General features: G+C 49.0%; 1 protein-coding gene across 11 annotated transcripts in view; it reads right to left on the bottom strand.

Annotated features, from left to right (window-relative positions):
- ATP2B2 (ATPase plasma membrane Ca2+ transporting 2) overlaps positions 1-14,004 on the bottom strand; it is a 494,651-nt gene that overhangs the window by 133,097 nt on the left and 347,550 nt on the right. For all 11 annotated transcript variants that reach the window (XM_053668978.1, XM_053668979.1, XM_053668975.1 and 8 more), the window contains one exon: positions 8,588-9,105. In XM_053668978.1, coding sequence (XP_053524953.1) covers positions 8,588-8,786 — 199 coding nt within the window. In that variant the 5' untranslated portion in view covers positions 8,787-9,105. The remainder of the gene's footprint in view (positions 1-8,587; positions 9,106-14,004) is intronic.

A 14,004-nucleotide genomic window follows, 5' to 3' on the forward strand; every position in this document is an offset into this window, starting at 1 on the left:
ATGTGTGCATATTCAGCAGCCAGCCTGTCTGGATACCAATTCTGGCTGGGCCTTTTGTTAGTGGTGGTGCCCTGGGCCCCATCTGTGAGGTGGGGATACAAACAGCTCCTGTTTCACAGGAGTTTGTGAAGATTCAATGAGGTGGTGTGTCTCTGGTATCAGAGCTAGTAGCCAGTATTGCAGCTAGACTGGGAGAGTCTTCAAGGCAGGGGTGGTTTACAACCCAGTTTTGCAACCCCGCTTCCTGGGAGCTCTGGAGGGGAAGGGGGTCAGGAGGAGCTCCTCCCTCCTGCCCTCTGCGTGGCCTCTGCCCCAGCATTGTCTCCTGTCTGACCTCTATTCCCACTCTGTGGATGGAGAGGGAATGTCCTGGAAGGCTCTCCCTGTCCTGGCCTTCCCACTTGTCTCATGTAGAGCCACACCACACAAAAATTACTGCTGAGAAGCATTTGGAACATCTCTTCCCAGAAGAGCAATGTGGCCCGAGCTTGCACATATCTGTTCAAACAAATAAATATGTGTCAGCCTACATTTTCATTGGGCATGATAGAAACAAGAAGCAAGGGAAGTCTCTGAACACCTGTATCTTCTGGCTCTGGGAGGTGGGCATTATTATTATGCCAATTACAGATGGGGAAATTGAGGCTCAGATGGATGGAGTGACTTGCTCAAGAGTCTCAGTGGCGTAGCTGGGACTCTTAAGTCAATGCTCTTCTCATCCTTTCTCTTTTCTGAGCACGTACTAGGTACTTGGTGTTTAGTGCATATTCATTCTGCAAAGCAAAGACACCTTCATGGAGATGGTTTTCTCTCCAAGGGTTTGTTTCTGCTCAAGGGGCTGCCATGAGGACCATATGAGAGAGAGAGCCTGGCCCTGATAGGTTTGCACACAGTAAATTACAGCCACTGGATGGCTTTGAGACTCAAGCTTTCACATGGTTGGTCTGCTTAATGAGAGGTCCACCTGTAAATGCTCCCCCCACTGCCCATATCCTTCACCCTCCTCTGGGTGCCTGACTACACAAAGCACCTACCAGCTCAGCAGTGTCATCTTTGGGACATGAAGTCCCTCCAGTCCTGCTGGCATTCACCCAGAAACCCTTGGTCGGTGGCAGGTCAGGCCCTTTGCCTAACTGTTCTGTGCTCCACCGGCCACCCCCAGGCCTGCAGAACTGTTTGCCTAGCATACACTCTTCCTGCCCCTGCCTGAGAAAGTGGATAGCATGTATTAATCAACACGTGGCTTTATTTTATTGATGATTCAGAAAGATGTGTGGGTGGCATTCTGGAAAGCGTCCACATATGATTCATCAGACTTTCACAGAAAGCTGTGCTTTTAAAGGATTTTTTTCCTCTGGTGGTAGTGGTGGTGGTGATGATGGGGGGTGTAAAAGCACTGCAAATCGAATACGGTACTGACATTTAAAAAAAATCATAGATTTGCATGTGTTGCTTAAGCCCATTGATCTGCCCAAACAAACTATCTTTCTTATCTCCACTAATTTAAACCCAATATGTCCCTTAAAGTCACACAGAGCGCTCCTGGTGTAGAATAATAAAGCAGCTGACACTGATAGAGCACCTGCCACATGTCGGGCACTAAGCACTTCACACGTACTACTCTGAACCTGACAGCAGCCCTACGAGAGAGGCACTGTTACTATCCTATGTCATAGATGAAAAAACTGAGGCACAGAGAGGTTAAAGAACAGGCCCAATGTTCTGCAGCTGAATAACAAGTGGAGCCAGAATTTGACCATGACATGAGCCGGTCACCTTAATGATAAAACATTAGTGGTAGCCCTACTTTGTCTGGACCCAGCTTAAGCCTATTATCCTGGTATAGTTATTAACAGCACTATTGTTTGGCTGTGGTCACTCCATATTTAGTGCTCCTGAATCCTACCTTCACTCCTCAACTGCCTTTTTTAAAATTTAAATTTAAAGATTTTATTGATTTGAGAGAGAGAGAGCAAGGGAGAGGGAGACATTAAAGTAAGAGAGAAACGTCGATCAATTGCCTCCTAACATGTGCCCTGACTGGGGACCAAACCTACAATGTACTACAACATAGGCATGTGCCCTAACAAGGATTGAACCCACAACCTTGTTTGTTTGTTTGTTTGTTTGTTTTGAGTACTGGACAATGCTTTAACCAACTGAGCTCCCAGTAAGAGCTCAGTTGCCTTCTTAATTCTATCCTTCCTCTCCATCAGGCCAAGCACTTCTTAAGGGCACAGAGCACACCTGCTCTTACTCCATACACTCTCTAGCACACACTAGGGGCCTTCCACATAGTACACCAACAAACATGTGTTTTGTGCCTCCATTCTCCTCCCCTCCCCTCCCTCATCTCCACATGGCCTATGTGGACTGACTGACCCCTATCTGTAGTTAAGCATGTGACTCAGGTCTGACCTATCAGCCTATTCTAACCTCCGGCCACAGGAATTGGTTCAAGATTGGTCATGTGATTCCTGGTGGCCCAGTGAGAGTCTGTTTTGGTACTTAAGGGAAAACCCTGAGAAAGGAGCTGTTGGCACTGGGGTGGCTGGGATAGGAGGTTATTAGCCTGAAGCTGCTGGGACCCTCATGGGATGAGTGCCTGCCTGAGGACAGTGGAGGAGAAAGATAATAGGAGAGGGATGGACAAAGCCCTCCTGTAGCATTGGAGGCCCTGGATCAAGCCATGCCTGACACCAGCAAGAAACAGTCACTGGACTTTTTGGTTATACAAGCCACAAAATCTCTTTTTTGAATAAGCCAATTTGAGAGGGTTCTGTCAACCAGATAGAACTAGATTCCTATCAACCAATTCTATCAAGCAGAATCCTAATAGATAAAAATACTCAATAAATATTGGAAGATAATCACTTTTTTGTGAAAAACTTTTAAAGCACTCTCAACTCATTATCTCCAAATATCAAAGAGTGAAGTAGCATGATCCCCACTTTATAGATAAGAAAAGTGAGGTCGTGACAGGTGAGTCTGAACACCTCCCCAGTCTTCATGCTTTCCCCTCCTCTACCCCTGCATGTACTCACGAAGGTGGCTAGCTTTCTCAGCCTCTTAAATACTTTGCTAAGTTTTTCTCCTCCACCAGACCTTGCACCTGACAGAATCCTGGGCCTTACAATGGAGCATGGGCCACTTCACGGGAAGACCCTGGGGGATGGTTCTCGTTTATCTCTGGCCAGGCAGAGAATTTCCATGTGGACCCTGTATCTGAGTGGTTCCCAACCTTACCCTGTCTGAACACGACTGAAACTGTGGCTACCTCAGTTTCTCTGTCAACCTGTAGGGGCCTCAGTGATCCTCGGAGAAACGGACAACAACATCACGGTGACAACAGAAGACCCCACCTGCTGCATCTACATTCTTCCCTGTGCCCTGCTGGTGGTAGCTCTGTGGCTGACCTGAGCCCTGCCAGGTCAGAGTGGCATTCTCAGCTAACATCGTATTTATGCCACGTGAGGTACCATCCCCCATGACCTGCCCTCCTCTCCTCCCTCAGCCCCTCTCTTTCCTCCACTTGGGCAGGCTGTAGGATTCATACAAAATTAACCGGAGGTTCTGTTTCACAACACTCTGAAGTATCCAGTTCCCACCCCACCTGCTGCCACCCCATCTTCTTTGTCCCTCTTTCTCCCCCACTGAGAAACACACAATGCAGGGAGCACCCAATAGGACATGCCTGAGCTGCCCCTCTAACAGCCCGAGGTGTGGGTGACAGGAGTGAAGGATGAAGGCTATGTGTGTTTGGAGCAGCTCAGGAAAGTGCCACTCTAGGCTTGGGGAACCGAAGCCAATTGTTCCATGGGTGACACAGGGTGTCTTGTGTCCTGTCCCCAGGTTGTAGCCTTCCGTTCTGCACAGGGAGGGGCATCAGGGCCACCCCCATCTCTTTTCTCTCCCTCTTTTCCTTCCTTCTGAATAATTTTGAGCCCCTAGGCATTGTACCAGGTGCTGGGGACCTGGTGGAGAATGACAAACAGCTCCTGCCTCCAGGACCTCACTGGCCACCCCAAGAACCAGTCCCCAGCTTTCCAGACTCATCAGGAGTCCACCTATTCTGGGAAGCCTCACTCTTCATTGGGCACTGTTTTATTAATTGCCTGTTTTTTTTTGTTTTTTTTTTCTCACAAAAATGGGTGGGGCCCATGCATGTTTTTGAAGAGAAATATTAGGTATACTAATAACAATGATGACATCATTTCGTAAGTGTCCAGGGTCTGCTATACACTTCACAAGCCCTTCATGTGGACAACATTGGTGAGGTAGGTAGTGTTATTATCCCCACTTCACAGAAAAGGCAACTAAAGCTCAGAGAGGTTACAATGAATTCTTCTAGTGTCCCTTAAGAAAGAGTAAGCTAGTCAGTATTTGAACCTGACTCTCTGGGGCCTCACTGTTCTGGGTTAGAAGGCTGTGGAAGAACTGGGGACAGTGTAGGGCAGGGGGAAAAGGCATTATCAGAAGGAAACAGAGCCAATAGTGGAAAAGAAAAGAAATGAAGCTCAGGAGCTCAGGTTGGGGCAGAGGCCACCCCAGGCCTCACAGAGGCCAGGTTTATACAGCAGTTACCCCCAGAGTTAGGTAGAAAATCCAAATTGCCAGGCTGTGGGAGCTCAGCCTGTGGTTTGTGCTAGCAGCAGGTGGTGCCCTGGGTGGGTGGGAATAGATTTCTATGGCTTTAAGCCTCCTCCATCACTTATGGAGATCTTTTTGTCTAAAATTAGCTGGATGTGAATGGGAAGGCTAATTAAATGTGGCCTGAAGCAGTTTCCTGTAGTGTGACTCAGAGGCCAGCTCCTTGCTCACCTCAGCAGACTGGGGGCAGGGGGATGTCCAAAATGGCCAACCTGAGTCCCTCTCTGGAGCTGGCATAGCGCCAGGCCACATGGCTCTAAGTTGGGGGCTGGGGCTGGAGGTCAAACATTCCTGTAAATCAGAAGAAGGCAAACAGGACAAGACAAATATTGAGCATGAGAAAGAATAAAGAAAAGTTCTCTGGTGGCCCCACCCTACTTGGGCCCTCCTTAGACCAAGAGCACCTTTAGAAGACCGTGCCCAGGCGCACATGCCTGGCTCGGGGGTGATGGCACACCTGGGCGTGGTGTCCGTCAGAGCTGTGTTTAAAGTCTGCTTTGACATGAACTGTGGTGATGACCTTGAGCCTTCATGCTCCTCATCTGTAAAATGGGATAATACCTCTTGCTTCCAGACTCATGTATGATAAGGATACAGAATAGCCTACTGCAAAGTGTGGCACCATGTGCGGATGGAGACTGACCAGCGTTCTGTAACACACGGATTCCACCTTTTCTGGAGAATGTGGCTGCTTCTTCTAGAGCAGTGATACGCAGAATAAAAACGAAAACTGACATTTATTAAGCACTTAGATACTGGGCACTTGGCCTGATCTCGACGAATAACAATGTTCACAACCCATTTTATTGATGGGGAAAGGAAGTGTTTAGTCTCTGGGACTGAACCCTAACATAGCACTGCCCACATGCCAGGTGCTGTTCTAAGCTACTTCACTGCATCCTCACCATAACCCAATGAGATAACCACTATCATTACCCCCATTTCACAAGGGATTATGAGGAAACTGAGGCATAGAGAGGTTGAGTAGCTTGTCCACAGTCCCACAGCTGGTAAATGGCAGGGCTGAGATTTGAACCCAGATCAATCAAGTCTGGGGTCTGTGGCCTTATGTTCTTCCACACCCTCCCTAAGCCTCTTTCAGCTCCACCTGTACCCTGGGAGATCCTTCTAGGGACCAATGCAGCAGGGGCTCTGGTTAATCCTACCAGTCTTTCCTCCTCCCAAGAGATCTTTCCCATCAGAGATCTCATTTGGTCCTCATGAAACATTAGGTAACCAAAGCTCAGAGAGGTCAGACAAAAGGCCGGAAGGCACACACACAGCTGGCAGGGGGCAGAGCACTAGTCAGAGTTGTTACCATTCTTTCCATTTTACAAATGAGAAAACTGAGTCCCCTTTAGTTTTCACATAATGCCTAACTTTTGTAATGCATTGGTATTCTATGGAATTCTGTCCAAGAAATGCTGCTTTATTCCATCTACATGCTTCCCTTTTCTTTCCTCTGTAGCCAAACACCTCCTCCTCCAGGAAGCCTCCTCTGACCTTCACTGCCCACCCATCTCCCCTACCCTCTGAGCTCTGGGGCCCTTACTACACTTGGCCTGGATTATTTGCTGTTTTGGCTGCTCATACATCTGAGCGGCTCCCTGTGGTCTCAAGACTCAATGGCCATGTCTCAGGTTTTTTTTAAATTTAATTTTATTTTTATTGAGTTTATTGAGGTGACATTAGTTAATAAAATTATGTAGGTTTCAAAGGTACAATTTATAACACATCACCTTTATATTATATTGTGTTCACCACCCCAAGTCAAGTCTTTTTCCATCACCATTAAGTTATATACCCTCCTCTGTGCCATACACCAGACTAGGTGCTGGATGTACAGAGAAAAGCAGGACAGGATTCCTGTCCTCAGGTGCAGGACACAATGAGCCAGCTGGTAATGACCCTGCACAGTGCTGGAGCTTGGCAATGGGCCACTCAACTTCCCAGGGTCAGAGAGCCTGTCAGGTGGGAGGGGAGGACAGGTTTCTTAACTCAGGGTCCAAAGCCTGCCTTCAAGGGGCTCTGTGAAGGCACTGATAGTGGGAGCCATATCTGTTACATGGGGTTGGCTGTTTTCCTGGGGAGAAAGGCCATAGCTTCCATGCAGGCCTGGAGCCCAGAGACAGTTAAGAATTCCTGACTCAAGGGAATCTCCTGGTTCTATTCACAAGGCAAAGACCACTGGGCAATCCTGCCTCCTGGTACTCCAGGTATGCTACCCTGATGGCAGAGGTGTACATGGGTCATTTTGCCACAGATGGGTGTTCCCAAAAGGCTGGGGCTCAGAAGCCCCTAGGCAGACACCACTCCCATCACAGGGCCACATGAGGTCATTCTCAAGACCTGAGTCAGAATCACAAAGTGAAGAGAGAATGTTGGCTGCCAAAACAATGAAACACCAAGAAAGAAACGATTTCTAAATTTCAGCCCAGGCTCAGTCCACAGGCACAACATCACAGATGGCAGCCAATCTGGAAAGAAGGACCAGGCTTAGCTCTTCCTCCTGACCCAAGAGGGCCCCAGATGAAAAGGGACAGCTACCCCAACCCACCGGGTGCAGTGGGGTGTAGGCACAGGCAAACACTAGACAGATTGGCAGGCCCGCTTGAGCAGCTAGGCCCATAAGCTGCCGCTATAGGAAATGCATTCAGAGTTAGCGCCCAGCCATGCCCAAGTCATGGGGACCAGTAGGAGATGGAGTAAGAGGGACCTCTGACCTCAGATTTGTCCTCTATCATATGGGGATAAGGATTCAGATGCTGCTTACCTCCTAGGTTGTGGTCTGTATCTGGGACAGGAATTGTCATCCAATCTCCTTAGAATAATATGGCTGCTAATTGTTGAGTGCCTACAGCATGCTTAGGCCTCCACTAGGCACTGTGAGGTAGGCATTGGCCCCATTTTCCAGAGGAAGAAACTGAGGCATGGTACAGCCTCTTTGCACAAAATTACAGGATTGGGAAGTGCCCAGGCAGAGCCTCACACCTATGCCATTCTGGGTTCATGTAGGGAAACTCTTTTCCTCATGGTGAGGGAAGGTAACTGTGGAGATGGAGACTCAAACTGAGCTCCATGCCTAAGCTGGGCTGGTTTCTCTCCTCTGTGCCTCATGGCAGATGACTGGGCTTTGGTCCCCCTCCAGAGAAGCCCCAGGAGGTTGAAAGCCTCTCTCTCTCTGGACATCCAAGGCCTACTTATTTTGGCAATTACAAGAAAGTTCCACACCCATGTCCAGGGCAAGACACACATGGGCATCTGTCACCCTTACTGTGATGGTCCATTTTCCTGCCTGCCATATCTGTCTAGCAGTTCCAAGGCCGATGGCTGCCCCAGAGACCTAGGAGTTCCTGAGTTAGAGACTGGATTTGGGACGGTCAGACATGACCTAGCCCAGCTACAGGGGTTGGGGATCTGGAATTGGCTGCATGGTACCAATGCTGTGGTTCTATGCTGGAGCCAGACAGAGATTTCTGGGGCCTGGGGAAGAGAGGGCAGGGGCTAGATGGCTGGATCCTGGAATCCAACCTGTATAGATGGGATGGGGAAAGCAGGAGCCCCACATGAGCTTTTACAAAGGCAAGCAAGGCATGGTTCCTCTTCTGCCCCACTGGTCTCCCTCTGGCCCCACCTTGGAGACTGGGTGCCTCCCAGATTTCCAGGCTGATGATCCCACCCCTGAGATGGATGTGAACCTGTTCCTATGGTTCTCTCTGCAGGTGACTTGGATCATACCCCAACTCACAATGGAGAGAAAATGGGAGCCTCATCCCCTGGCCTATCTAAAGGGCTGACCCTCAGCTAGAATACACCAGAATGACCATACTGGGCATTTCACTCCAGCTCCAAGACATTCCTGTGGTTAAATATCATGGAGGCAACACAGATAGCAGTTGCCAGGGCTGCAGCCCTGGGCTGAACCTCCCACACCTACCTTCCACAGGTGAGGTTTGGAGGCGCCGGCAGATGGCTTCGGTGTCCCCATAAGTCTCCTTGATCTTGACCACAGCTTCAGTGCCCCGCAGCTCCATGAGGGAGCGGAGCTCCTCCATTGTGCACCCAAACTCGCCCCCATGGCCTGATTCATTTCTTTGGTTTTTGGAGTAAAAGTCGCTGTTGGTCATGTCACCCATGTTTGCCACAGTTCCTGCTCAGGGTGGGCCTGAGGGTCAGAGCTGGACAAGAGGTTGCCGGATGATGGCTCTGTGTGGTTGTCCTCAGCACAACCTCACTGGATGTTTGTGGCTCCTGGTGGCTGACTCCGGGTCCCAGGGGGAGGAGGTGGCTGAGGTGGGCTGACAACAGCAGTGGTGAATTCCAAGGGGTGTCCCTGGGTACAGGGTGAAGTCCAGGGGCCAGAGGGGCTCAGGGCTGTAGACCCAGTAGCCTCCATTCAGCAGGGCCCATGCTGCTCCCTGGAGCTGGCATCTACATGGTCAGGGGTGGTGGCTCCTGTGGGGGCAAGCACAGAGTTGTGACAAAGGTCAGGAACTGGAGGCCTCATGGAATGGGTACTCATGAAGGTTCTGTGTACATGTGCATGCATGCCCACTCAAAATAACACCTACATACTCTAAAATGGGTGTTTTGCACAACATCCATAGCACACCAGCACACACTGTAAATCCAAATGTATCAGCACTCTCCTGGAAACCCCATGATATATCACTCCCATGGCACAGACTGACAGACCTTCATAATATATCCTGATCTCCTAATTGCCCACTGTACTGTGTAACACACTCACTTCACAACATACATCCTGGTGCACTCACACCCTTGGACACACAGAAATCAGGGTGCCCTGCAATACCCGACTCCCCTACTTTTAGGGCCCACCTCACTGCCGTACACACACAGCAATGCACAAGCCCCACTTCCCCCACACACTGGAAACAACCCCCTCCCTGCCATGTACAGCATCACATGCAGTCACACTTCTAAGCATACATCGAACATCCCCACCTCCTCCCTAAAAAATATCTGTACTCATGGCCCCTCTGTGCACACATAGACCCTGGTTTCTTTCACTTCCCCATATGTATTCTATGCCCACACAATTTGGGGTATAACCCCCAAGTACAGATGCTACCCCTGTCCATACCACTGACATACACTGTTCTCGCCACTTGGGTATTACAGGCACAGGGCTGGGAGAAAGCCACCCACCTCTACCCTCCACCCCCAACCACATTAATTAAGGCCCTCTGCAGGGCCAGAGAACCCAGCTCATGCATATTCACCAGGACTTCATGAGCCCACAGCTTGGCTCCCAGCATGAGCTGGGGTCCAGGGAGCCCTCACCTGGGGGCCCCCACAGTCCAGCACCATAGACAGCAGCCCCCACGTTCCTCTGAAAGGCCAGGAGGAGGAGGGAATGCTGGCTTCTCTCTGCCTGCCCGGCTACCCCTGCAAGAGTGCGGCATCTGCAGGGCTGCCAGGAGAGAATCCAATCTGTCTGGACACCCAACACCAGTGGCCGAGGCCCCGGCAAGCGTTGGGTGACAAAGAGCCCCTGTTGAGCTCGGCTGGGCCTGGCACAGAGACCAGCTCCGCCCAGCAACCTCAGACAGCTGGTCATCATAGGCCCAGGACAGTGAGGGGTAGAGGGGGAAGACAGAACTGAACCCCTGCCCCAGCCCCAGCTTCTCCCCCCTGTCCCCTGTGCCCTGCCCCATCTCTCTCCTTTATAATCTTTTCCTCTTGCACAGAATTTTAGAGCTGGTGGCATTTTAGAGTTAATTTCACTTCATTCTGTGAGAAGCCTGAAACTCAACGAGGGAAAGGGACTTGTCCAGAGCCAAAGATCAAAAGCAGAGGGGCCCAGAGATGTCCAGTTTTCTGACTCCCAGGCCATTGCTCTTTCCCCTTCCCCTAGGGGGCACTCTCTCCTTTCTCTCTGAAGAGCTGAGGCTTGGTCAGTGGACTGTTGCCTGAGTTAAGTGAAGAACACAGGATGGAATCAGAGCAATCTGGATTTAAATCTGAGTTCTCTCAAATCCTGTGGAACTCTGGGCAAGCCCTTTCACTTTGCCAAAGCTCGGTTTCCTCATCTGTAATACAACAGTCATTCTCCTCTCGATAACTCCTAATTTACTGGGAGCTAATTATAAACCATGTTCAAATCTGGTGTTTCCATTGGGGTGTGGGGCTTCCTGGACAAGGGTTGGGGGTGCTGGAGCTGAAAGAGAAACTAGTCATGCCTTCCAGGGGGCCCTTTTTACCTAGGGGTGCAGTAGGAAGCCTTATCTTTACACTGGGACCAATAGCTGAGGCAGGGACCAAGGATGCCTGGATGTACAGATACTGTAGAGGTTAACAGTAGGGGCTCTAAGCCACAGTTTCCGGTCAAATTCTGGCTCTTCCTCCTCCCAGCAGGATGGAAGGCAAATCAACTTTAGTTTTATTATCTTAAAAAGGGAGGGGGGATAATAGCATCTACCTCATAGGTGTTACGAGGCTTAAATTATTTATTTCACATAAAACACTTAGAACTGAGCTCAGTAATTACTAAGTAAGGACTCAGTATTATTATTATGAATCCACACAACCACTTCATGAGACAGAAAGTCTTATCCTCATAGAACACATGAGGATGCTGAGGCCAAGAAAGGTGATATAAACTGCCCAAGGTCACACAGCTAGAGAGTGGTGGAGTTGGGATGTAAGCTTGGGCACTCTGGATCCAGAGACATTCTCTTAATCAGGGTTCTTTGCTGCCTCCCCTGATAAATCTCCCTCCTAGGGTTCTTAGGATGCTTAAATTAAGTGCCATATGTGAACAAAAGTGCTTTGCAAATGACGAGGGACTTTCTAAACTCAAAGCACTGTTTTCTATGTGTCCCCCTGCTACCCCCCTGTGGTGTGGAGTGCAAGCACTGACAATTACATCTGACAGCACGAGCTATGAGAATTGTTAGCAGTAATTATATTTGTGATGACAATGGTAGGCATAAGCTAATGGCCTACTGGTACTTTTAATGACTACTGAGTTAAGACGAACAATGATCTTCAACCATCTACCCACCCATCTACCTATCTATCCATCCATCCTTCCATCCACCCACCCATCCATCCATTCACCCATCTAGTAACTGTTTTGGACATCAATCTACTCTGTTGCAGGCACTAAACAATCCAGACATGGTCCTTGCCTTCCAGGAGCTGAGAGTGGAGAGGAGACACAATTAAATGAGTGATTTCTATGTAACATGATGGGTTTGCCATGACATGGAGTTCCAGGTGCTCTGGACACCCAGAGCAGGAAGATCTGATCTGCTCAGGTTACCAGGGAAGATGAGTGGGGAAATTTAACTTCCTGTGGGTTAAGTATGCCTTAAGCCACAAGAAAGATGTGGAAGAATCTGAAATACACAACTATGTATTGGTAAGAGGTCAGGAGGGACCTAGTAAAAGGTGCAGGAAGGGACCTGCGAGCACACCTAGAGGGATGAAATGTTGGGATAGCAAAATCAGTTAAAAACCAGAACTTTGCCCCTGTAGATGTTTGACCTTAAACATCCTTCTTTGAGATCTCCCAATGTAGCTACCTCTTCTGATGAGGCTTGTCCCCAGTCCGTTACCAATTTCTCCTGCATCTCACCAGTGCGTGCATGAGACCAGTGCTGTGCTGAGCATCTTGTTTTTTTATTCTAAGCTACAGAGCTCACTTTGGTATTTGATCTAACTGTTCCTAGATTAGAGAGCTTGAAGTCTACTGGCACAGAAGTACTTGTATGATGCCATTCAAATGATATTCTGGCAGATGGACAGAGCTGAAGAACTGCTAGTTATTGTAGAATCTATCAGCTGCCTGAATTCTCCAGAACTGAACACTCTCCACTCCCCCAGCCTTCGCTGCCTTGATAACGGCCTGTTATGCTCAGCAGTGTCCTTTACTTGGAAGCCTTTCTGGACCACACAGGGCTATGCAAATTCTCCCAACTCCTGGATGTCTCCTGTACCATACCACACTTCACACTCTATTGCTTGGGCCTGTTTAGCTCTTTTCCTTCTCCAGAAGCTTGAGAGCTCTGAGTGGGCAGTAGTTATGTCACTTTTGTACCTACTATGGTCCCTGGCATCCAGAGGCACTCAATGAATACTTGAATGAATGAATATCTGGATTAGGCCCTGGGTCATTCATCCATGGGAAGGCCTTGGATCTAGGTTTCCTCATCTGTAAAATGGGCTGGTGATTTTGACCCTGCCTGTCTTACAGGTTTCCTGGGGGTAAGGAAAGTTATCACAATCAGTAGTCACACCTTTTTCTTTGAGATGCTTACCCTGCCCTCTACTTCCCAGTTTCCCTTTATCACAATGAGACATGGGTGTGAGGTTGGAGCAGGCAGCTGTCCCCTCAGCCAAAGGTCCCCAGACTCTGACATTCTTGTGGCTGTGCCTAAATACCTAAGCTACCACTTTATGGCTGAGACACTTAATGAGTGGTGTGACCTTGCAGAAATCATCTCACCTCGTCTGCAAACTGGAGTTGACCCATCTAACAGGCTGCTGTGAGGACCCAAGGAGACCCCTGTATATGTGTCTTGGTGTAGCTCCTGGCCAGAAGCAGATATTCTACAACTCTGGCTTCTGTATCCCCCCCCCTCCCCCATTATTAGCAAGTGTGCCTACCTCACGGTTGCAGTAAGGTATATTTGCAGCCAGTTCTCAACGATGGAATCACTCCTGCCCTAAAAAATGGGTGCACAGGCTGCTATGGACTGAATGTGTTTACCCTCAAATTAATATGTTGGAGCTCTAATCTTCAATGTGATGGTATTAGGAAATGGGGGCCTTTGGGAGGTAATTAGGCCATGAAGGCGGAGCCCTCATGAATGGAATTGGTGTTTTTATAAAAAGTGACATGAGAGATAATCTTTCTTGGCCATGTGAGGACACAGCAAGAAAACAGCCATCTGTGAGTCAGGAAGAGGGCCCTTACAGGAAAATCTGCTGGCACTGTGATCTGAACTTCCCAGCCCCCAGAACTGTGAGAAGTAAATTTCTGTTGTTTAAACCAGTCTATGGTTTTCTGTTATAGAAGCTGAGTGGAACGAGACAGGGCCTGGGCAGGGTACTTGACTAGTTCTGGGCCCAGAGAGGGTGAGAAACACATGAGGCGTCACATAGCCAACCGAGGCAAGAGTCCATTGAAAAGCTGTTCCCTGTTTTCCAAGATCCTGCAGAGTGACCTTGACCAAGCCCCTGTCCTCCCTGGGCCTCATGTGGAAAGTCAAGGGATTGCACTAGTGATCTCTGAGGTCCCTTCAGGCTCTGAAAGTGCCAGGACCTACAGAATCCAGGAGAGTATTCTAACAATATTAAATTTATGCATTTCAATTTCATCTT

This window comes from Artibeus jamaicensis, unplaced genomic scaffold, assembly GCF_021234435.1.
Source record: "Artibeus jamaicensis isolate MK-2021 breed Jamaican fruit bat unplaced genomic scaffold, CSHL_Jam_final contig_519, whole genome shotgun sequence".
In the NCBI taxonomy this organism is placed as follows: domain Eukaryota; kingdom Metazoa; phylum Chordata; class Mammalia; order Chiroptera; family Phyllostomidae; genus Artibeus; species Artibeus jamaicensis.